Here is a 23,341-nt window from a genome sequence, read left to right as displayed (position 1 = left end):
GGCCGCCTGAGGCGGTCGCGGGGGCAAGGACGGCGGGAGAGGCGAGGTGGGGGACGGCCAGCTGCTGCCGGCGGGGAGCGGCGCCGCTGGGCCCCCCTCGCTGCCCGCAGCGCCGGCTGTCACGGCTATCGCAGCCGAGGGAGCGGCGACGGCGGCTTCGCCCCTGTCAAGCTGTGAGGTTCCGCAGCTCCCACCGCCATGTCAGGTGCCGCCTCCAGCCTGAGCGCGGGGTGGCTCCGTGGGCTGCGAGCGCCAACCGCTGTCAGGGCGGGCCCCGCGCTGTACAGCCCCGGGGCTTTGGAAGGTCGCCAGCAGGCCGGCTTGGCGTGCTAAGCGCTGCACGGGCACCTACAACCAGCAGCCCTCTGTCGGGGGCAGGGCAGGTCCTCCTGCAGAGGGGTGGGCAGGCGGAGGAACAGCATGGCAAGTCAGCAGAGGGAGCTGAGGCGTCTTTGGAAAACTTGTCCTCGGTAAAAATGCCTCTGGAAGAACCTCCCTAGCTGCCTTCTCCTGCTGCCTGAAAGGAGACAAAACCAAGCCAGTGCAGCAGGGCTCTCTTGCTTAATCAGTACAAGTGACCACCTCTTGCAGTTTGACACCATTTGTGACAAAATTTGCACTGTTCACACTTGCCCAGCACAGTTTTGATGCTCTCATCCAATTCACGTCTTCCCTGCATGTCCACTCAGCTGAAAGCTCCCACTCTGCCAGTGAGGTCACGGCACTGTCCCTGAAGCTGGGCAGCTTTTGCAAGCCGTTGACATCACAGAGGTGTCATGTGGCACCGAGTGCGACATGGAGATGTTCCAGCCACTGTTCTGCACTTGCCAATGTAGAAACCGGGCTCGGTTTCCAGCTGGGCGCTCTGCCAAGGAGTCAGGTGAGTTACAGACAGAAAGTGCTTCCTGACAGCCTTGCAGTTGGACACCTCCTCGACATGGCTGTGACAGTAACGCAGCTTCCGTAGGGCTGCTCGCAGTCCCCAATGGGCTGAGCGGCCTGGAAGGTCTTAGACCATGTCTCCTTCAGGTAGACCGTGGCCCCTGAGCCTCATGTTTCTTTTGGGGATGGGGATGGCATCAGAGAGGATCAACTGCCCAAGCAGGTGTAGCTGTCAGTACCTGGAAGTGAACTGCACAGGGCAGCAGTTGCAGGAGTTCCCTGCAGCCATCCCGCTGGACACCAGGCAGCTGATTCTGGCGGCAAACAACGTCTCATACCTGCCAGCAGTGGAATTGAGCTTCTTGGCTGACTTGGTCTATCTGGACTGCAGGAAGAACCTCTTGGGGGATGACCTTGATTTCACTTTCATTGGTGTGGCTAAGCTTGTCTATCTGGACCTCAGCTTCAACAACGTCACACAGGTCACCTTCAGCACCTTCTCACACCTCCTCAGCCTGGTGGTGCTGAAGATGTCAGACAATCCCAAACTTGTGACCATAGAGAAGGATGCTTTCGCCAACAACACCTGGCTGAGGCACCTGGATGTGAGCCGGACGGGCTTAACGTTCCTGGACACCAGCACTGTCCGGGACCTGCCCAACCTGAGGTTTCTGGGGCTCAGTGACAACCTGTGGCACTGCAACTGTTCCTTTTTGGACTTCATCACCTGGATGACAGAGAGCAACGTTCATTTTCCAGGTGAGGGCTGTGTGACCAGGACCTCTCTCCTCCCTGCTCCTGCAGATCTGTGTGGAAGGGAGAGGCCCCTCTGTTCTCTTCCCCAAAACTTCATCTCACAGGGCTGTGCCACTGCATGTCGACTGTGGGTCCCATCTTCTGGTGTTGCACAAAACATGGATCTGAGCAGCTGGGTTACACGCACTCCACCCACAGAGAGTCACACTTGCTCACATCCTCAGGACAGTCAGGGAAGTGTAGCCTGTAGCTAGGACATTGCTGCTGCTCTAAAACGCCTGGCTCCAGCCTCAGGAGGTGTCCCTGTGCCCACGAATCACAGCACCCTGTGGCTGCAATGCCAAGAACGAGGAGCCCAGTGTGGCTCTGGGGAAATCTGCGCTGGGAAAGCTGCTGCTCTGAATTTCCTGCCTTGTCTCCATCTGTTCTGATCGTTTGCTGCAGTACCAGCGTGTCCGTAGCGATCAGTTAACCCACCTCTCTGTGGAAACGCTCTCCTGCCTCTGTTCTGACCTGCTCGGGGCAGCCTCTCCAGCCCTAGCTCTGCACCGTTCAGCCAGTGTCCCCTTCACCTCCAACACCTCCTGCTAGCCTCTTCTTGCACAACATGCCTGGCAGGCAGACCTCATTTGTGCAATTCTGCTCAATGCTGAAAACAAAGCTGGGTTGAAAGCTAGGCAGCTCCTCTTCTGCTCTCATCTCTCACTGACAGGGCATCCAGGAAAAGTTTGGGTAGTGTGGAAGCCAGCAAGAGTTTAGCTGCTGACTTCCATGGGGCTGTGATCACACCCTGCTCCCCGTTGACCCATTTCTGTACATGAAGAGTGAACACAATGCCCTTTGCCTTAAGAGCACAGCAGCTGTTGTGCTAGGACAGATAAAAATTACAAATCCTGCAACCTCCAGCTGTCACAGTGCTCCTCAGCCCACAGAGCAGGTACATTTGACTGATCCTCTGTATCGGACTGTGACCCAATGCTCAGAAGTCAGAGAAAGATGTTTTGCTGTTCCCATGGGAGCTCTGGTTTGGGTCCCAGCTGACATTTGATGGTCAGAGTGAAACAGAACACAAGCTGCACTCAGAAAAGCATCTGTATCCTTATGGCTGGGAGGCTCCATATGTTCCCACTCTTCCTCCAGCACCCCAGAGCAAATTGGCTCTCTTTTATTTTAAGTTTTCCACTACAAGAAGTGCAATGCAGGTGAGCACTGAGTCCCATGGGCTGCAGCAGCACAGTGCGGCTTGATTCTGAATAAAAGCCATTTCTTGAAAACAGGGTTTCCAGGACTTCTTTCCTTACATCATCTGGGATCCCAAAATCGTCTATTTCCCACCATATTGAGAGATTCTACAACTGGGCCGTGGACACCAAGTGTTCATAAGGCAGGATAATCACCAGTTCCCTTTCCCAGAAAAACACTGGTCCCAAGGGCAAAGCTTTGTTCTGCAGCTGCAGCACATGAACTTGATTTTCCAAACTGAAAAGGAACACAGCACAACACATACTCATGAAGAAAGCCTGGTTTTCAGTAATGCAGGACACAATGGTGAGAGAGAGCTGCGAAAGAGGAATTGTTTGAGAAAGTCTGTCTGTCGAATAAGAAAGGGGCACAAAAGAGCCCCAGGGGAGAAAAGGGAAGGGCAAATGGAAGCTGGTGTTAGGACAAAACCGAATTAAGGACATCTGTGTGTCTTATTAGATGTAGTAAGCTCCCTATAGACAGTGAAGTTTTTTATTTTCCTCATACATGTTAAAGGCAGTTACGGAACAGTGTAAAAAAGTACCGTTCTTATCAGTAAGATTGGAGACAACACACTGAACTCCGGAACAGGAAAATAAAGCTCACTGCAGGCAATTTGAGAGGGTAGGAGTAGACAAGGAAGTAGCAGCAAAGACTGGGTGTATGAGTATGGATCCCTGCACCATGCTGTGGAAAATGGGAAAGCCAAAGAAACCAGTGAGCCTGTGGAGGCTGCTCCACTTCCCTGCTGTGTTGGGCTTTGCTGTGTCCTGGCGAGATGCTGTGGGCGAGTCCGCAGGAGGCCATGTGTCTCGTGGGACTGGTGTGAGAGCTGTGCAAAGCTTTCATGCTGCTGGTAAGTGTACACAGGCTGGACACCCTGTATCACAAACACCTGCCTGCCTTTAGGTAGGAAAGGCAGCTCCCTCTTCATCGGGATGAGGTGGCCCTAACCGAGGGCTGTGACAGGAGCTGGCAGCTCTGGAGCAAAGGGATGTTGGGACAGAGCCCTGACATCTGCTGCAAGCAGATCCCCATCCCGGCCTTTAAAAAGCTGCTGCTGCTTCATGGAACATCATTGCATCAGTGTTTTGTGCTCAGCTGGATCTGTGCAGTCTAGGTGCTGACATGAAGTTGCCCAAATCTAGATGGATTTGGGTAATAGAGAGATAAAAGCTGTCCAGTTATATTCAGGACAATGAGAGATACCAGCATGAACAACCACTGCAGCTATATCACTCAGTAATATATGATATAATGTAATGTAATGTAACATAAAGCCCCTGTAGCTTGTTCCTCTCCACTGCTCCCTTTCCCTCAGGCCCATCTATCCAGTGCATCAAGCAGTGACCAGCCTGTGTCTGGCACAGTAACTCTGGCCCCAGGGAGTTCAAAACCTGCAGGGGAAGGAAAGGGCTGTGGCTGAGGGCACACTGTGCTTCTATAGACACCAAAAGGAGACGGTACTTTTTACGATGCTCAGCCTTCACTAACTTCAGAGGGAAAAGCCAGCATCTGTTTTATCACTGCGTATATTAGAATACGACAGGGTATAGTCGTTATTTCAGTGGAACTGAATCATTGATGAGTTTCTTATTCCTCTCTCACAGAGTAGGTGAGGCTATGCCTAACTGCAAACCACCCTAGTTGTCAAACTTGACTCCCTGCGCCCAAGCCTCATTATTCCAGCATAATTTAGGCTATGTCACTTCAGAAGGTGTTTGGGATTAAAAAAACCACACACAAGTGCTCTTATATTAAAATAAAAGTGCTCAATCAGCAGAGGTGAACAGTGCAGGGACAGCAGTTTTCCACAGTGGCATAATTGGATGGGCAATATTTTCATATGGAGGCAACACCACAGAAATCGTTCTGGCAACCCGGCAATTGTGGTTTGGCAAGGGTTTGGCAAGCGTTTGCCTGTCTGATTTCACCTAAGGCACGGAGGGGGAGAGGTGTGAAGTCTGTAGACATTTTTCAGGAGTTCAGCAAACTCCTCCACCATTTTTCTAGCAGGACTCCAGTTCATTAATGCTTAAGACACAGGCAAGAGAGTCTTGCTTCTGCTTTTCCCTCTGCAGATGCTGACAACATCACCTGCTACACCCCAGAAGGCCTACATGCCCTGAAAATGCCTGCAGTGGAGGCACAGCTCCACTTCAACTGCCTGACTCAGCTGTACAAGCGAGACTACATCTTTCTGTGTCTCATTGGCTTCTGCATATTCTTTGCCGGCACTGTGGCAGCCTGGCTGGCTGGCGTCTGTGCTGTCATCTACAAAGTCCACACTTCAAAGGGAGAGGAGGGCAGGGGAGAGGCGGAGGAAGACACAGTCACTTAGGACCAGCCCTACAAATCTTTCTGAATTCCCATCGTGGGAACTGAAGGCAGGCCCTTCCTGCCTGATTTCCCACATGATGTCCCACTCTAGATGCTATTTTTTTGAAGTGAAATAAAACTGCAAGAGAAGAAAGTCTCTATGCTCCAATTTCACTCACTGTGCTACCTCCACTTGTCTTCTTCCACTGGGACTCAGGATATTGGCAAGATACTCATTTTGGGGGGGCATGAGAAGTGTGCACAGTGCCAGGCATTTACACTCCTGCTTTACCACGAGACCGCAGAAAAGCAGGGTCATAGGGACCGGCTTGAAGAGGTACGATCTGAAATATGGGAAAGGCCCCAGCACTCTGCTGTAGCCGGGGAGTTCACAGAGGCCTTTTTGACCAGAAAGCCCAGCAGAGCTTATGGGGACCAGCCCAGATAGCTCACTGGAACCCCAGGGAATCTGAGAACTTTCTGCTGCGGAAAGGCAGGTACGTGAGCAAAGAGATTAAAAGCAGGACTTTTAGGGGCCCGGGATCCCACTCAGTCTTGCTTTCTTCCCCATTACACTGGTGACAGCAAAAGACACCATCTGTCCCCCTGCGGCCAGACCCCCTGTACCTCCCCCAGTTTGTGCACATTTACAGAACTGGAAAGTCCAGCTCCAGTTTTGTATCACATATCCCTAAAACTGGAATTTTTTTAATGTAAAAAATACTGCTTACACACTCCAAGTATTCTTGGAAATAGCTCGTGTTTCGATGCCAAAGTCCTGGGGTTGCATATACAGACCTGAATAAAGGAACTTGTAAATAAGATCCTTCATATCACTAACGCTGGTAGTTGCCAAGAGAAGTATCTGCTTACATGACCGAGTACAGCAACTCCACGTGTGAAACACTGGCTTCTTCATCCAACACTAGCGGGATCTGGTGAAATAAAAGGGAAAAGCAGGAGCAGATTTCAGTGAGCACGGTATAAATTACCATACTGTCTTATAGCCATTAAACTGTAGACTGTGAATCAAAGCTGAAATCTTTGTCTTAGGAATAATCGTTAGGACAAAAATGGTTAAAAGTGGGCACAGCAGTGCAGTCTGCTAAGGATACGTATGTGCTGGGGACACATATGCAGAGCTACTGGATAGGACATGCCCCCTTAGCAACCCTCGTGGCGTGCTGGAAGACACTGGCGCGGCAAAACCCTCTGCAGAGCCACACGAATCCGTGTCAAATTCATCTCTCAACACACGACTAGTTCCCCCACGAGGTTGATCACGACCTCAGCGCGCACCGGTCCGCACCGCCGGCAGCGCGGGGGCGGCCGCCGCGGGGCTCCGCCTGCGGGCGGTGCTTCGGGCAGACCCGGCCCCGGGCGCGGCCCCGCTGCCGACTCCCGTCTCCGTCCCGCAGCGTGCCGGCCTGCTCCGCGCCGCGCCTGAGGGTGAGTGCGGGCCGGGGACCCCCAGCTGGACCCTCCGGGAGCGAGGGCCGGGGCCGCGGCGGGGCGGAGCGGGGGCACGGGCGGGGCGAATGCTCCGAATGCATGCTTATGCTGATTATCCTGAGAGATGGTAAAGAAAACAGCAAGCGCGGTGACCCTCCTGCCTGACTTCCCCTTTGTCCCTCCGAGTGCAGGCTCCGGGGGAAAGCGCCTGCAGGATGAGCAGAGCGCGGCGGGGCCCCGCCTGCACCCCAGCACGCTCAGCCTGCTTAGGCAGAGTCTGATCCCGCAAGGCTTGGAGGGACCTCCGCCTCTGGGGCTACTAAACCGGCGCGCTCGCCTGGTAACTGAGGGGACAGAGAACGTCTGAGCTTGTATCTGGTAGCCCAGTCAGAATCCAAGCGTGGGTCTGCACGAGGAGACTGAATCGGCTTTGCTGACTCATAGTAACTGTAGTGCTAGGGCAAACTTGGTAAGAACCCTTATTCTGGAGTAAAAGCACCCCCGGAGAGCTCTTCTGCTACAGCTTCCAGTCTGTGCTGTGTCATGCTCCCGAATCTCTTGGTCGTGTGGCTCCAGCCTGAAACATTGCTGGGTGGAAGATATAAATTTAGTCTTGTGCATGGCGCCAGTGCTTGTCAGCAAAGTCCTTGCAGCTTGGGGACAAAGGTTGCTGAAACGCACAAGCCACCAGAATCCGGAAACAGCTGCAAGGCATGCAGTCCGAGAGAGGCTGAAAGTCCTGTGGGCTTTGAAGTACTTTATATGGCTCCAGATTACTAGAGCAAAGACTCGCAGTAGAGTTTTACACCAGCTGCATAAGAGTAGCAGCTTTATGATACACCTGGCTTAATGCTTTGCTGTGACTGAATTGTGCTCTTTGCTGCCAAGATAAAACCCCAGATTATAACTTAGCAGTGTGAAGATAAAATGCCTTGTCCTTGCTGGCAGGTGGGGGTTCTCCACCAACCTCGTAATTTGAAGGGGGAAATGTGACCATCGACCTGCTCTACCATGTGGGAGTGTATTATATTTTCAGTGTCTCATCTGTCAGGCGCTAACCTCTATTACACGTGGGTGCAGCTGACATTTCTGAAAACGTCAAGTAACTAAATGTTCTTACTGATAATTGTTTACCAAACTTCATGTGGACAAAGCCAGCTGATGTCTTCACCTTGCTCCCTCAATAATAATCCCTTTGCAAATGAGAAATAAAACCCCTGGTCCCTGAAGATCCCTTGTGAGGGGTGCTGGCGCTGTTGCAATAGGAAGGCTGTTTGCACTGGTTCTGTGATGTGGCCCGTTTTGCCCCACACTGACAGATTGTGTTGGTGGGACAGTGCAGGAGACACCAAATCCTTGCTACATTGTGGAGGCACCAGATGGAGATAGGCATCAGCTGGGGTTTGGTTTGGAGAGGGTATCGTCTCAGTGCTGGAGAGAGGTCTCTGGTGTCTTCCGCAGTGCTGCATCATGCAGCACTGTCTTGGGTCACACAGACAGAAAACATCTGAGGTTTGGGATTGTGCAGGAGAACCAGTGCCAGATGATTGTGGGGAAGGGCTCTTGTGCTCACTTGCAGCCGGGGAGGGTGCTGGAGCACTCAGGGTGGAACACCTCCCAGCAGTGCGGGCTGATGGCAGGTCCGGCAGATAGGGAGCAGGAAAGAGAAGCATGCAATGCGGCCTTGCTGCAGGGCAGCATGGTGGAGGCTGCTGGATGCATCTTCTGCTCCGTGCTTCCGTCTCAGGCCTGTGTGAGGAAGTGCAGTACCGTTAAATGCAAACCATATAGGCCCTGGTGTCTCCTGGCCAGCAGACTTGCTTGTACAGATGTTGGTAAATGCCAGAAGCTGTGTCTTGCTGGGGGCTGTTCACTGACTTGTGATTCTGAGAGGGTTCCTTGAAGCTGCGGGGGTGAGCATCACTCATCTTGCCAGTGCCTCTTTACCGAAAAGGTTCGGTTATTATTGCTATTATTGTTGTGGTGGGTTTTATTATTATTTTATGTAAGGATGACCTTAGTGGTTCAAACTAACATTCATGTGGCCCAGCTCCTTTCAGCTCTGTGGATTTCTGAGCCAGTTCAAGTTTGTCTGTATTGTAATTCCCAGTTTACCTCTCATTCCTAGAGCTTGCCCAGTCTCCCTTTGAGTTTATGAAAACTGCCTGCACTCACAACATCCCTCAACAGGGAATTCCACAGGTCTGTTTCCCACTGCATGAAAAAAACCCCTCGTTTGGTTTGTTTTGAATCTGTTTCCTGACTTCATTTGGTGGCCCCTAGCTCTGGTGCTGGAAGTGGCCGTGAACAATCAGCCTCTGTCTGCCTCTCCAGAGAAACCCTGCAGGCACGTCAGTGAGGTTGTGGGACTTAGCCAGCCACAGCCAGAGCTGATGGGACCTACTGTTGGCTGTAGTCCTGCTCTGAGCCGGAGGCTGGACTAGGGTCCTCCAGACACTGCCTCGCACCAACACTTCAGTGATTTTAAGGCTTGCTTCACACGAACTGAGCAGAGAGCCCTTGGTTTGTGCTGCTTAATACCCAGCAGGCACCAAGAAGTGAAAATTCCCCAACTCATCGTTTCTCCCTTCCTTCAGCCAGTCCCCGTGCTGGGAGGTCTTAGGTCCACGCTCAGCAATTCTTCCAGACGCACATATCTGTGTGTAGTGAGCTGCCACTTCTCCAGTCACACCCCAAATAGTAACGGGCTCTCTTTTCCTGACAGCACCAAGATGGCTGTTCTCTCAAAGGAGTACGGCTACGTCATCCTGACGGGGGCTGCCAGCTTTGTCTTGGTCACACACCTCGCAGTGAAAGTGGCCAAGGCCCGCAAGAAGTACAATGTGGAGGTGAGTGCTCAGGCTGAAGGACGGGAAGGTCAGAGCCGGTCTGCAGGGGATGTTGCAGACGAGCTAGGTGACACCTTGCATATTTTTGGGTGACCTGCTGATACTTCCTACCCCACCACATGGATGCAGAAGGGATGGAGTTGCTATTCAGGCTCTCCAGACTGGAGCAGACGGCACAACAGAGCTTGGGGTTTGGCAGATCGGGCATTTGGCACCGAGCCGAGACAGCTGAAAGCACAAGGCTTTGAGCTCAGAAACACTGATGAGCAAGAAACCACACAGCCCTTTTTGCTGCAAATAAGGCCAAAGCAGTGCTGGGGACAAAGGGATTGCGGTGGAACAAAAGTGACAGGAGGGTTTCTCAAGCTCAGAGGCAGCACGTGAGCCCTATCACAAGAAGTATTTCAAAGTAACCTTCCCGCAGCATCCATCGAGGAGCCCACGAGCTTGGACTGTGGGCTGGGTGGGGGCAGCCAGTGCTGTGCCACTTGGCTCTGACGGCAAACACCCCTTTGCTTTCCTTGCGTCATTCAGGGACGTGACAAGCAGGGCTGGGCACAAGGACAGCCCCGGGCGTGTGCTGCAGGCCCCCGGATGCCTGTTGGGGTGACCCCGCCCCTACTGCATGAAGTCAGGATTATAGCAAATGTGCCCAGTGCATATGGTGCACAAGAGCACTGGATTTCAGGCTGGGAGAAGCCTCTGCAGCCAAGCAGCAGCTCCAGCTGGCTGCTCAGCTCTGCAGTGGTGAGGAAGGCAGTGTCCTCCCAGCCTGTTCCTGCACGATGGGCTGCTGCCAGCTCCCCAGAGGAGACATGGGGATATGTCCTCAGTAACACTCCTTTGCTCTTCCCTGCAGAGAGATAGGATTTAAACAGGGAGGTCACCCAGTATCTGGCTATCTTCTTTTCAAAGCAGGACCAGCTCCAGGGCGCTGTCAGGTTGCTCAGGGAGTTCAGGAACTGGCCTGGGGCAAGCAGCAATTTCAAAAAAGCAGCTGTGGACCACAGGGCAGGAGACAGACTAACTTGCCAATGCAAGTCAGTCTTGAAAGCACCCATGTAGCTCAGGGCTCCCTGGGGAGAGGTGCAGCAGGGCACGTTCCTCGCTGCTGGAGAACAGGCTCCCAAGCCCAGACTGTGCTTGCTCATGTTTTGCTGCTGTGTTTTTTTGGCAGTATCCAACCATGTACAGCACAGACCCTGAACACGGGCATATATTCAACTGCATCCAGCGTGCACACCAGAACACGTGAGTACCATGTATGAATGCAGACCTTGAAAATCCACAGGGCTGTGGAGCAGGACCTACAGCTAGACACTTGCTGCTGCCAAGTGCTTGGTTTCAGGCTCAATGCTTGAGGAGAACACATGGCCATGTAATGCTTAGCAGCAAGGCTGTGCTGGCTCCTTATCACACCTTAAACCACGAGACAGGGCTGTGAAACAGCCTCCTCTTCCCCAGTGCCTGGCTCTTTGTCTCCATGCGTGGATCTTAAAACACTAGAAATCTTGTTTCCAGAGGAGCCTGTCTGGGGGCTGCTGATCTGTTGTATTGCCCCCATCTCCCTGGGGAGAGGCTAATGTCGACCAGGCTGCAACAGCGCATCAGAGGGGTGCTGGGAGGAACAACCCCTCCTGGATTAGGTGGTGGTAAGCAGTATTTAGCAGTGGCTTAAGGCACAAAATGGAAAGGGTGGGTGGCCTTGGAGAGAGGCACAGGCAGGGCAGAAGTCCCTAAAAGTCTGTGCATGTTCAGATTTCCTCTTATCTCCATCTGTGGCCACAGCATCAAGCACAGCTCTCCTGAGCATAGAGACGCATGAGTCAGGCCCAACAGAGTCCTTGGCAGGGGATGCTCGCAGCTTCTGTGTTTCTGGAGTTTCCTCTTTGTAAGCAACTTGGAACACAAACACAACCACCTCATTTCATTTTCAGATTGGAAGTTTACCCTGCCTTCCTGTTCTTCTTAGCCACTGGTGGGGTCTACCACCCGGTAAGTGATGGTGCAGGTCCGAACTCCGCTCTTGCTCCCCGACTTGGGGAGGGTGGGGAGCAGGAGGCCAAGTTAGCCCCTCTGGAGGCAGCAGGCTGCTTCACTAGCCACATCATGCTTCACAGCTGTGCCTCTTCTGAAAATGTAAGTGGTAGAAGGTCTTGTATGGGAGAACCACAAATATTTAATAAACCCATTACTGCTGCTTCAGCTATTAGGCGCCTTTCCTTCCCCTAAGGGTGCCTTGTTGGACAAACCAAAGCATTCGCAGCCTCCAGTTCATGACCGGGAAAGGTCCCTCCAACTGCCTGGCTCTTCCAAGCCCTGCTGGGCTTACAGTAGTGCTACTCAGCAGCTCATTGTGTGGAGGACAGGAACCCTTTTCTCCCCTTCTAAACACACTTTCATGAAGAGGTGGTATGATAAGAATAGATGGGGAACATGGTGATCTTCCCACTCACTTCCACCACCAAAGGAGGTGTGTGAAGGATCAAAAAAAGCCTGGATTATTTTTAACTGAAAGATGTAGACAACTCATGAGGAGGCAGGCATGTGGGAGAGGCCAAAACCAGTAGCTCTTTCTTTGCCACCGATAGACAAATCGGGTCCTTCTTGAATATTCCTTTTCAGAGAGGGAAGGAGGCAGCATAGGCAAATCTGGCAAACTAGACCCACATTGCAGCAAGCTGTAAATTAAGAGGCAAGGTAGAAGTTTGTAACACCTGCAACAGGAAAACCTGTACACTGGCTGGAGGCAGTGGAGTGGGGCTTGGGGCAACAGCTGCCTCCCAAGATTCTGGCACATGGTCTAGCTCACTAATTGGACAGTGGTGAAATGAGATTCAGCACCTGCTGCCTGTATGACTTAACCATTTCTTGCTTGGGAAGAGCTGTGCTGCAAAACAGCAAGGCTCTGCAGCACATCACATGCTACCTCCCCATAGGCGTCATGAAAAGGACTCCTCCTATACAAAACTCACTCTAGCATGCTGCATCAGTCACCCACCTCCACCAGGCTGACTCCCATTTGTCCTAGCAAGGTCAGGACCCATGCTGTAGTTGGTGGTTGCTTCTTTGAAGCAGGGCTGCTATAACAACTAAGCACATGCAAGCGACAAGTCTCCAAAACCTTTAATGTGTCTCCTTTCTCTCTAGCGAATTGCTGCAGGACTTGGCATCACCTGGGTCCTTGGGAGAATCCTTTATGCCTATGGCTACTACACAGGAGGTAGGTCTTTACCCTGCAGCACACAGCAGGTGCTTGGAAACTCAAGTCTCTTACAGTGGCCTCAGGGCTCTTTCCTCCAGCTCACATCAAGGAAGCAGCATAAAGCTTCCAGTCAGGGTGTAGAGAAAAGGGTGCAGGTCTGCAGGCTGCTAACTCTGCAGTATGTTTTTCCTACTGATAAGAACACTAATCTAATAATAGCAGAGACTGAGGGGTAGGTACGTGGCCTGAGCTGGTGCCTGCTGTTTTGCCTTGAGATTTATCTCTAGTTCCTGCTCCCTCTAATTTTCAGGGTGGGCTAGTCTTTCAGTGATGGGCTGCTGAACTGACAAAACATGTCTTTTTTCCAGATCCAAAAAAACGAATGAGAGGTGCCATTGGTTCAGCTGCACTCATTGGGCTGGTGGGCACAGGTGTGTATTCAGCTTGCCAGCACCTTGGCTGGATCTGCCAGGACTAACTGACCATTGTGACGGCTGTCCGGGAAACTAAAGGGATTTTTGTTTTGTTTTCTTTTGGAACATTTCATTTCCTATCTGTTTGGGTTTTTTTCCTCAATTTAATAAAATGCAGTTGTCAATTCTGTATTTTCATTCTAAAATTATAGAGAGCTTTCTTAATAAGTTTTGCAGAACACTAGAACAACTCTGGTTTTGTAGAACTATGGAAATCTGCCTGTCAGGCAGAGATGTTCGAGCTTTTATGATTTTGGTGACCAAAAAGCCATCTTGCAATCCATTTGTTTAACCCATGCAGCAACAGCCTTGCTCTCTATCAGACTACATTTCTGCACCCCTCAATTCACGTCGCTCCCTAATAAGATGTTCCAAACAGAATTAATATTTATTTGTTTGCTAAAAAAAGATGTAGGCAAACATTTAAAGTTGTTGCTTCATCATGTTTATGAAGAACAGTAGGCCTATAGGAAGGAAGTCAAATAGCTTTCGCTTAAGATAGGCAGCACTCTATCCTATGCTGGAGCTTGCTACCATCTAGTTGTGCTCCATACTCTGTGTGTGGAGATGATTCTCAGGGCCATACCTGTCCCAGGCAGCATCAGCTCACCATCTCCACAATATTTTGTCCCACCTCAGAAGTAAAGTACAGATAGAAAAAACAAAACTTGTGTTTAAAAGAAGGCTAGACGGGGAAAAAACAATCCTACCCTTAAGGCTTTTATGTAGTCGAAGAATAGACAGAGCCTATAGCTACAGGATGTCAATGTGTCCAAGAGCTTATATGCACCTTGAGTAGAGTCATACCTGTTAAGAAGCCAAAACTGAAGTTGACTGAGGGTGGAAGACAACGGGGTTCAAGGCACACAGCAGGGAAAGCAGCCTGGGCTGAGCCTCTGCCACTGACAAGCCTCTGGTAACACCTACGTAGCTGCACATGCTGCTGCTGAAAGCTATATTGCTACCTCCTACTCTGAGGTTCCCATCTTCCACCAGATAGGACAAAGCAGGCCCACAGACTAAGCCGTGTGTACATTCCCCCTTGCAGGAGCAGGATGGCTAAATGCTGCTCCAGCTGCGCTCTCCCCCCCCAGGCACTTACAATTTTAGAGCACTTTATTGCTGTGTAAATGATCCACATCTCTGGCTGACAAGCAAGAACTGGCTGATGCTCCCTTGAGCAGGCCCCAGAGCCACTAAAACACAGATTCCACATCACCCATCTCCACGCAGACAGTCTTCAGCTGTGAGTAGTACTCAATGGCTGCCCGCCCATTCTCTCTGCCAAATCCTGCAGGGACAAGCCAGAAGTGAGAACACAGCTCTAGGCAGTGCCAGGTACCACTCATACCCCCGTAACTGGCATGTAGTCATACCAGGGAGAACACAAGTCACGCGCTCAGTGCAAGTGCCACCTCAAGATAGCACTCCCAATCAAGAGCAGAGTAATAACTGGATGAGCTCAGCTGCAAGCAAGGCCATGTATATTAAAGCTCGCCTCCTTGCTTTCTCAGTACAAAGCTGCAATCCATTCCCCAGCTTCCCTTTCAGCTCCCAGTGTGGCATTCACTTCTTAGAGGCACAGCTAAGTGCCCCGCTGCCCCAGCAAGAGAACACTCGCATCCGCCATCACAGAAATACTCTCATCCTCACCCCTGTATGCAGGAGGGCCGAGCCCAGGGGAGGCCAAACAGAGCTCACCTGATGCCTTGTATCCTCCGAAAGGCAGCTCCACAGGGCTGATGTTGTAGTTGTTAATGAAGCACATCCCAGCCTTGAGAGCAGCCACTACCCTGTGAGCCTTCTGGATATCCCTGCAGGAAAAGGGCAATTCAGCTGGATCCCTTCCCGTTCATCCCCTCCTTCCCTGCCAGCTAACATTCCACTAGAGAAAGGCCTGCAGGTCGCAGTGGTTTTTGGATCCCAACCTGCCCTACTCTGTCTCTGCCTGCTCAAAGGATGTAGCACCTATTCCCAAGGACACTCAAAACTGCATTCGATTTGAGAAGGCAGGACAAAGACACCAGCAAAGCAGACTATGGCAAGCGGCCAACAGCCGTCTTTGCGCACTTTCAGCAGCATGGCAGGCTCGCGGTGCATGTCTCCTGGAGATGCAGGAAGGCAGGCAGCAGGCCAAGCTCAGGCTGGAAGGAGTCTGAAGGACAGCTGGGTCCACCTACCCCTTCAGGAAAAACTAGAAGGAGATGCGCAGCCATTTACAAAGTTCCCTTTTGGCAACCCCTTGCTCCAGCTTTTCTGGAAGAGGATATCTATCCCCATGCCAGGCACCGCAAGATGAGCACCAAGTTGCTGCACTATTTCCCTTTTCCTCCCCTCCCTAGACTGCTTCCACACCAGCCACGCTATCCAGTCATACCTGGTGAAGACACCACCTGCCAGGCCAAATTTGGTGGTGTTGGCTCTCTCCACAACCTCCTCCTCTGTGTCAAACGGCAGAATGGACATGACAGGCCCAAAGATCTCTTCCTTCACACATGTCATGTCATCCGTACAGTTCCCTGGAAGCATGGCAGAGCACATGTGCTTCAGGAGGAAAAGCTAGCAGCACAGCCTGTGCATTCAGCAACCCACACAGCCTTCGAGACAGCACTCAGCACTGCACAGCCCCCCCCAGCTTGGCTAGCAGAGGAGCAAGTCCCATCCTGCATCTCAAGGCAGCAAAGGCACATGTCCTATCAGACCCTCCAACAGCAGAGATTTCTCTAGACACAGTTCTTGGGTGCCTCAGCTCTCTCTAGTACACCCCTACGAGTGCCTGTCCACACTGCGGACATTCACAGAGACAGGTTACACTGAACACAGCTTTCTCTAGAAGAAACTCAGCTGCATCTATGTAGAAGACCGCAGTACCATGAATAGGAAGGAGCATACCTAACACGCAGGGTTGCATGTAGTAGCCATTCTTCAGCTTCGGGTCATCTGGCACGTACAGGTCCCCACCACACAGAACCTCTGCCCCCTGAAAAAGAGCCAAGCAGAAGGTAGGCAGGCACGTCCAGGAGCATCCTGCCCAGCTGCCACAGCTCTGGCTGGCCAATACTCCCTGCTGGGTTTACAGTTCTATCGGACAAACCATGCCTGTGCCCTCCCTGGTGTCTCTCCAGGTCAGGACTGCTGACAGAGCATCACTGATAGATCAGGGTGAGACCCATCCTAAAAGTCCAGACAATGCTGGTTTGGGGTGCAAGCACCACAGAAGCCAGTGTAGGTTGGAGAGAAGCAACTACAACCAGGAGCAGATCCTCAGCTGGCATCACATTAACTTCCACATCTTCACGTGGTATGAGCTCCCTCGCTAGCGAGTCAATCAGTCCCTTCACACACCATCTGGCAAGAAACACCCACCTCCATCAAATGCCCCACTTTAGAAACGGGGATTTCTCCTCTCCTTCCACATCCATCTTCCTGCTTCCAAACTCTCATCTAGCCCTCCTGGCTTTCACTCACAGTTCCCCTTCTCCAGCCCATCCCCAAATTGGCTGCACCTAGTCATATACCTAGCACTGACATTTAAAACATCTTTACACTTTACAATAAAACCTGGAGAAAAAAAACCAAAAAAGCCTAGGTAGATCTTACTGCTCTTACAAAGATTGTTTCCAGCAGCCTGTAAATTTGGCCTTTGATCCTTAGTAAGTTCTTTCTGCAACCAACAAAACTGGAACCCAAATGAGGTAACAGCCAAGCGTGCAAAGTGTCACCACAACTTAGAACCAGCCCAAACGTTATAGATTATCCCATTTTATACACTGACATGCTGGGTATCTCTCAGCCTCTAAAACCTGGCAATATCAGGATATGAAAAGCCATGTCACCTTCAATGCTGATTCAGAGACGTGCACTGGATCACTTTTAATCTAGTGGCCCAAGACACCTATACAGTAATTCAACCACAACAAATAAACAGCTTAACTGGGAAGGCATGGGGCAGGAAAGCAGCTGCCAGTCTGTTTGTCTAAAAAGAAAGAGACATGTCAGGGCAGTCACAAGGCAGCATCACAATCTCACCTGCTCCTTTGCTTGCTTGATAAAGCCCTGGACACGATCCAGGTGGGGCCGGTTGATGAGGGCTCCCATCCGTGTGTCTTCCAGAAGCGGGTCTCCAATTTTGATTTTCTGGGTGCGTTTCACCACCTCCTTTGTGAAGACATCCAGTATCTTCCTCTCCACAAACACCCGCGTGCCGTTGCAGCACACCTGGGATAGAGGACAGGCTGCTCAGAACAAGATACACAGCACTCCACAGTCCTTCCCTGCTTGGGTCCTGCTACAGAGGCTCTCAGAAAAACCCCTCCACAGCTGCTAAAACAGTTAACTTGTCCCTGTGGACAAAGAAGACTAGATTACCTTGCTGCTCATGACTGCACTGAACAGCCTGTGCTGGACATAGTGGTACTGATGCCACCAGGTGGCAAAAACACATCAAGTCACCAGCAGGAGAGACCTTTAGCAGCCTTTTCAGCTCCCAGAGATGACCCTAGTATGCCAATTTGCCAGCAGGATTACACAAAGCCTGCAGCACGTGTGGAGATCCCAAATTTGGGATGGACAGAGCCCCACAGGGCTGTGGCTCAGCACACCAGACTGGAACCTGCTGCCCCTCCAGAGGAAACCAGCACAGCTTCTTCTGACCTCTGTGTGCCAGACTGGAGCCCAAGGCACAGCTGCTCTGAGCTGGGTACTGGGTGCTACAGAGGCTCCACTTCTGCGAAGGCCAGGGCATCGGCTAAGGCATCCTCTGCTGGGACACCCTGCACTGGCTTCTGTAAGGGTGTCCCTTCTGATCCCTTGTGACACTGCATAGGGAAATGAGTGGCAAGATGGGAGCTTCAGGGTATCCCTCATCATGCAAGGTCACAGCCTGGCTCTGCCACCCGGTTCTCAAACTGCCCCACCGCAGCAAGGAGGACCGCTCCTGCCCCACAGACACACACCTCACCCTGCGTAAGGAAGTTGGCCATGAGGGCTCCGTTGACGGCATTCTCCAAGGCACAGTCCGAAAAGATGATAAGGGGCGACTTGCCCCCCAGCTCCAGGGTGACTGGTTTGATCCCTTTAGCTGCCATCTCCATGATCTAACAGAAACAAGGACAGAAGAGACAAGTGACCCACTGGCAAGGGGAGGCTGGTGGAGGGAGGTAAGAGGCAACCCAAGGGGACAGCTCCCGCAAGGCCCTTCACCAACAACAGATGCGGCACGAAGGGCAAGCTGGGTTTCCTAGATGTGTTTTGTTCAGACTGGGGACAGTCTCAGAGGGTTTGGGTTTGTTGTTTTTTTTTTTTAACAGATAAAAGCAAGAAAACCTGAAGAGTCATTTGCAGGAAGTCTCATCCTCAGCGTAAGCCCAGGGGACAGCTGTAACTGCATCTATGTCACTGCACCCCACAGGTACACACGTGTAAGAAGAGTTCAAGGGGCAACATTTTCCCCTCTTTTAAATCAGAATTTATTTTTAAAAGTCTTTTTAGGGACTTTTAATTTTTTGAAGAATAAATCAAGGGTAAGAAATTCACAGAAACTAACCTCTTGCTTAAAAACAGTAGGTTGTATGCAGCTAAACCGAACTATTACTGCCAGAAATGCTCACACATTTTCCCAGTGCTGCTCTGTTTTAGGTACCCTCCTCCCCACATAGATACCCACTTTAGCAGCTCAGAGAGTTCACTGCAACCAGGGGCTAAACAAGTAAAGGTGGCCAAGGGGCTCCTCTGAAAGGACCGAGTGCCCAAGCCCACGCCCAGTGGGCTAACTGGAGCCCCAGTGTAACCCCGTACATGCAAGTTCCTTGCTCAGACCCAAAAACGCCAACTCACACCCCATCTTTACAAGCCTCATGCACAAAAGCTCAAGGAGGTATCGACATCCACAGCAGACCAGGAAGGCTGGCACTACGGACGCCTTGTGTCACTGAGTGAGAAGGTGCCTTTACCTTGATGCCAGTTGGCACACTGCCAGTGAAAGAGATTTTGGCCACATCTGGGTGATGACAGAGGAACTGGCCTGTGGCCACTCCACCCTGCACCACGTTGAAGAGCCCCTTGGGCACACCGGCCTCTGTGAAGATCTCTGCCAACCTCACCACCGAAATGGGGGTGAAGGGAGAGGGCTTGAAGACCATCGCATTGCCTAGGGGAACCCAGACAGAAGCAAGGTGAGGTTAACAGCCAAACTGCTTTAGGGAAAAGAACAACAAACAAGCCACCCCACAGAATGAGTTTGTCTCAACAGATCCCAAAAGATCCCCCCCAACAGAGGAGGAAACAGTTTCAGCTGAACACTGCAACCAGTGAAAGGGAGGAACCACACCTTCCTGCTGGGAAGGGCTGGGGGAGATGGGGCTACTGGTCCTGCACTGCAGATATTTCCAGAGACCTTCCTTGTCCGGTACAAAGCCAAGCAATCAGCCTTTTTCCTGATGCGCTCCTGCCCTCTTACCATCTGTCACATTCCCACTTCCATTTCCTTTCCCTTCCTGCCAGAGTAACAGCCTGAAGGTTCTGCTAATCCTTCAACACCTCCTTCAAGGTAATCCTAGACTTTATCCCCCAAATCACTCTCCCCCACAGGATCATTTGGCTTCAAAGAGAAGCTTGTGTGGGCATTACCGCAAGCCAAGGCCGGGGCAGACTTCCAGCAGGCAATCTGGAAAGGGTAATTCCAAGCTCCAATCCCAACACACACCCCAAGGGGCTCTCTCCGAGTGTACCCAAAGGATCCCCCGGGAAGCTGGATGTGTTCACCTGCAAAGAAAAGAAACAGCCAGAAGGTAGAGAAAAGCCAAGCCCCTTCCTGTCTTATCAGAGCCTCAGGGGCCAGATCTCGCTTTGGCTGGGAACAAGAGACACACGGCTTTTACCCCACTAAGCTCACAGAAGGTGCGTAAGTGTCCACAGAGCACAGCAGCATTAGGTAGAGATCTCTGAAAATCCTTCCAAGATCTTCAGAAAAAGGAGTAGTCCATCTCTTAGAGAAATCAACAGCAAAGATGGTCTTGTGCCATGGAAATTACCAGGGAACGCAAGCGGCAGGACAGAGAGTAAAGAGCAAACTCCAGTAACGTTCTCACCAGCTAGAGATCCTGCCAATCCTGCGTAATACTCCAGGCACTGCCAGGATATGTCGATATCCACTCTGGCTTCAAAGATGGATTTACCATTGTTGATGGTTTCCAAGGTGGCAATTTCTTCTCTCTGCTCCTGTGAGAAGAGGCACAGGACAGTGACAACATGTTAGAGAAGCCTGTAGTAGAACTCCATAAGGAGATAGATGCTTCTCAAGCATGCACCCAAACAAGGCTCTGCCATCAGTAAGCCAGGCTCTGCCATGAGAAATTGTCATCTCTAAAATGTACAGTCCCAACTGCTATTTATGAATTTCCCAGCGGCAACCGATCGCAGGGCAATGTCAAACAGACAGGCAGTGGGGTTCACTGCTAGTCCAGTCTTGCTTAACATCCCTGTTTATCTAAAAGATGAGCAAACCCAGAAGCCAGCTGGTAAACAATGATTTGAATTCACAGAACTAAGCTGGGAGGAACAGCAAACAGCAAGATCAAAATGGAACCAGAGGACCTGGTGAAGGACGGACAAAGCAATGCAGCTGGGAAGCGTCCTTTAACAGACCATCTCCCAGGCAGAAATATTACCCTGCTGTGGAAGTCTGGCAGAAGCAGAAGTTAGGCAGAAAGAAAACACTTTTCTCATCACATATACACACTGGGGAAAGAAGGTCTGGTTTCTTACAGATCTCTGCCTCGATGGGGATTAACTTTGATGTCCAAGAACACGTTATCTCACAAAGCAGTTTGTGATAAAGCTAGCTTATTTGTATCTTCTCCCATGTGTATTATCTGATGTCTAAGATAAAAAACAGTACTCCTACATTTTTTTTATTGCTAAAACAAGACACATTGCAGTCATGTGACACAACAGTGTCCAACAAGCTGAAAATTAACAATGTGACAGTTATGCAATTTCAGCTTTGAAATCACGTGCAGTGAAGCTTAATCTTTGGAGTTGTGAAAAGAAGCACGAGCCCTGCAAGATCTCAACTGGATGGCTTCAGTTTTATGTCTTCTAACAGAAATAAGCAGAGAAGGTACACACTGGCTTTGAATAGAGCGATAAGACTGAAGCCACGCCCAAGGCAACCTACTGTCTCTTCTGGTCAAAGGTGGGTTTTAACTCCTGCGCTCCTCCTGGAGCTTTGAAGTCCTCCTGGAAGGCCCCAACAGCCACATTAACCCACACAAAAGCTCAGAGACAGAACCACCTCTCTCCAAAAGAGGCGGCGAGCTCCCACAACATACCCGAATAATTCTGGCAGCCTCCAGCAGCACCCTGCTCCGCTCCATGCCAGACATCTGACTCCATATTTTAAAGGCAGCCTTTGCACTCTGCACAGCCAGATTGACCTCCTTCTCCCCAGAGCAGAGCAGCTTGCTTATCACACGACCTGGGCACATTTTAAACAGGAAATAAATACGATGGAAATCTCAGAAAAGGGGCACAAAAGAATATGGTTAATCTCGCATCAAACCCCAAAGACTTCAGTCCAGCCACCTACACCAGGCTACAGAACTCCATGCTATGGTTCCCACTGATTTGTAATTGGCTATAGAAGAGGTGCTGTAATTCAGCTGGTCTGAATTAAAAGATCTGCCATGCTCCACAGTCATGTTCTAGTTACTAATTAGCTCCAACTGTTACAAAATTCCTCTGTTTCCCACTGGAGTTTGTTATACTTCTACCACCAGCTTCAGGACTCTGTTACACATTCCTCAACATAGTTAAATATTCTCTCTCGAAGTGATTCTGCTGAAACCTAAGGATCTCCAATTAAAAAAAAAATAATTTTAGAAATGTTTAAATCGTGTCCTTTGCTAAGATCAGGCACCACTCGACTTTTTGTGTGACTGAGAGTCAGAGCCGATTTCTGCTAGAAAGTGTGATGTCGGACCTACGCTGCAGGAGGCAAAACGCAGCCACCAAAACACCACGGCGTTCAGGACGCCTCCACAGGCGGCATCCGATGTGGGCAGCTAGGAGAAGCCGAAGGCACCCGGCCCTTGCAGGCAAATAACAAGGAGGCAACTCCCGGGCACCGGCCCCGCGCCTCAGCGCAGGTTTAACCCCCCTACACCCCGAGCGGGCAGCGGGGCGGTACCTGTGGCCGGCTCATACACCTCCTCGGCCTGGCCGCCGTCGGCAGGCTGAACGCGGGCGCCCGCCCGGTAGTTGAGGGGCTGGTGGATGGTGACGGTGCCAGTGGCGCTGCTCATGGCGAGGCTGGGACGGAGGGCGCAGAGCCGGGGCAGGAGGTTCGGTAACCGGGACCGCACCGGCATCGGCTGGGCCGTCGCGGGGCGGGGGGAAGCGGTGGGCTGAGGAAAACCCACGGGAGAGGAGCCCGTTCCCCGCGGGACACAGCCTCCACCGGGACCGTCTACCTCAGGGCCGCGGGCCCCGCCCCACCCCGGCGGGCAGGCGCATGCGTGCCCGCCGGGGTGGGGCGGAGGCCGCGGGCCCCGCCCCGCGCTCGGGCTCCCCCTGGCGGCTCGGAGGTAGTACCTCCCACCCCACCTAGGGGGACACTGGCGTTTTAAGGGTTTTGGTAAACGTTAAGATTGGCGAAGAACGAGTCGATACGCACAACCAAAAGGCAGAGCTGCGGGAAAGCAAACGCCCACGGACATATTTCACAGCCACCTAGCGCAGAGTCTCCGAAAAGTTCCTCTAACAGCTGCGGCCAGGGACGGGACACAAGACTGCACCGCAGTTTGCGAAAAGGACGAAAAGAGGAGCAAACGACCAGCTCTGCGGCTGTGCAAGATGATCAGTGGAGCACCACACGCAGGAGATGAGCAGCAACACATGTGAATTACCACCCACTGCATCACCAGCTGGCAGTTGTTAAACCTCCTCGAAGATGTGACCACAGCTGCCATTTCTCTTGAGATACACATGCAGGGTTTGGTCTCTCTCTTTTTTTTTTTTAAAAAGTTATCCATGAAACAGAATGAAGAACATCCTTTCTTCCTCAAAACCAGAGTCTTGCTGGGGTCATAAAGTTGTTTTTCATTCCATTTTGAAGATTCTTAGAATTCAGACCTTTTAGTGGCTGAGGTTAGGAAAGCTGTTCT

The 23,341-nt window shown here is 51.5% G+C and overlaps 3 protein-coding genes across 4 annotated transcripts; 2 read left to right on the top strand and 1 right to left on the bottom strand.

Moving 5' to 3' along the window:
- Positions 1-1,001: 1,001 nt before the first annotated feature.
- Positions 1,002-5,371, top strand: LRRC52 (leucine rich repeat containing 52). The gene is made up of 2 exons (XM_076338188.1): positions 1,002-1,641; positions 4,962-5,371. The coding sequence occupies exons 1-2, from the start codon at positions 1,017-1,019 to the stop codon at positions 5,219-5,221; spliced, it is 885 nt and encodes a 294-aa protein (XP_076194303.1). The 5' UTR covers positions 1,002-1,016; the 3' UTR covers positions 5,222-5,371.
- Positions 5,372-6,567: 1,196 nt separating this feature from the next.
- On the top strand, positions 6,568-13,303 carry MGST3 (microsomal glutathione S-transferase 3). Of its 2 annotated transcripts, XM_076339733.1 has the most exons (7): positions 6,568-6,648; positions 8,780-8,853; positions 9,377-9,500; positions 10,678-10,751; positions 11,438-11,495; positions 12,651-12,723; positions 13,074-13,303. In XM_076339733.1, exons 3-7 carry the CDS (start codon positions 9,384-9,386, stop codon positions 13,181-13,183), a joined length of 432 nt encoding a protein of 143 aa, XP_076195848.1. In that variant the 5' UTR covers positions 6,568-6,648; positions 8,780-8,853; positions 9,377-9,383; the 3' UTR covers positions 13,184-13,303. The 2 variants fall into 2 exon arrangements, with proteins under 2 accessions (XP_076195848.1, XP_076195847.1); XM_076339732.1 differs by lacking the exon at positions 8,780-8,853.
- A 973-nt stretch (positions 13,304-14,276) lies between these two features.
- ALDH9A1 (aldehyde dehydrogenase 9 family member A1) lies at positions 14,277-22,653 on the bottom strand. Its single transcript, XM_076339731.1, has 11 exons — positions 22,366-22,653; positions 21,509-21,654; positions 20,267-20,396; positions 19,806-19,940; positions 19,130-19,326; positions 18,134-18,274; positions 17,208-17,396; positions 16,071-16,158; positions 15,556-15,697; positions 14,880-14,992; positions 14,277-14,469 (listed from the first exon to the last, which is right to left on the bottom strand). Exons 1-11 carry the CDS (start codon positions 22,544-22,546, stop codon positions 14,375-14,377), a joined length of 1,557 nt encoding a protein of 518 aa, XP_076195846.1. The 5' UTR covers positions 22,547-22,653; the 3' UTR covers positions 14,277-14,374.
- Between the last annotated feature and the right edge of the window lie 688 nt (positions 22,654-23,341).

The sequence above is a fragment of the Aptenodytes patagonicus genome, chromosome 5 (assembly GCF_965638725.1).
Source record: "Aptenodytes patagonicus chromosome 5, bAptPat1.pri.cur, whole genome shotgun sequence".
NCBI lineage: Eukaryota > Metazoa > Chordata > Aves > Sphenisciformes > Spheniscidae > Aptenodytes > Aptenodytes patagonicus.
Note: the sequence above shows the minus strand (reverse complement) of the source record. Positions and strands in the feature narration are given on the sequence as shown.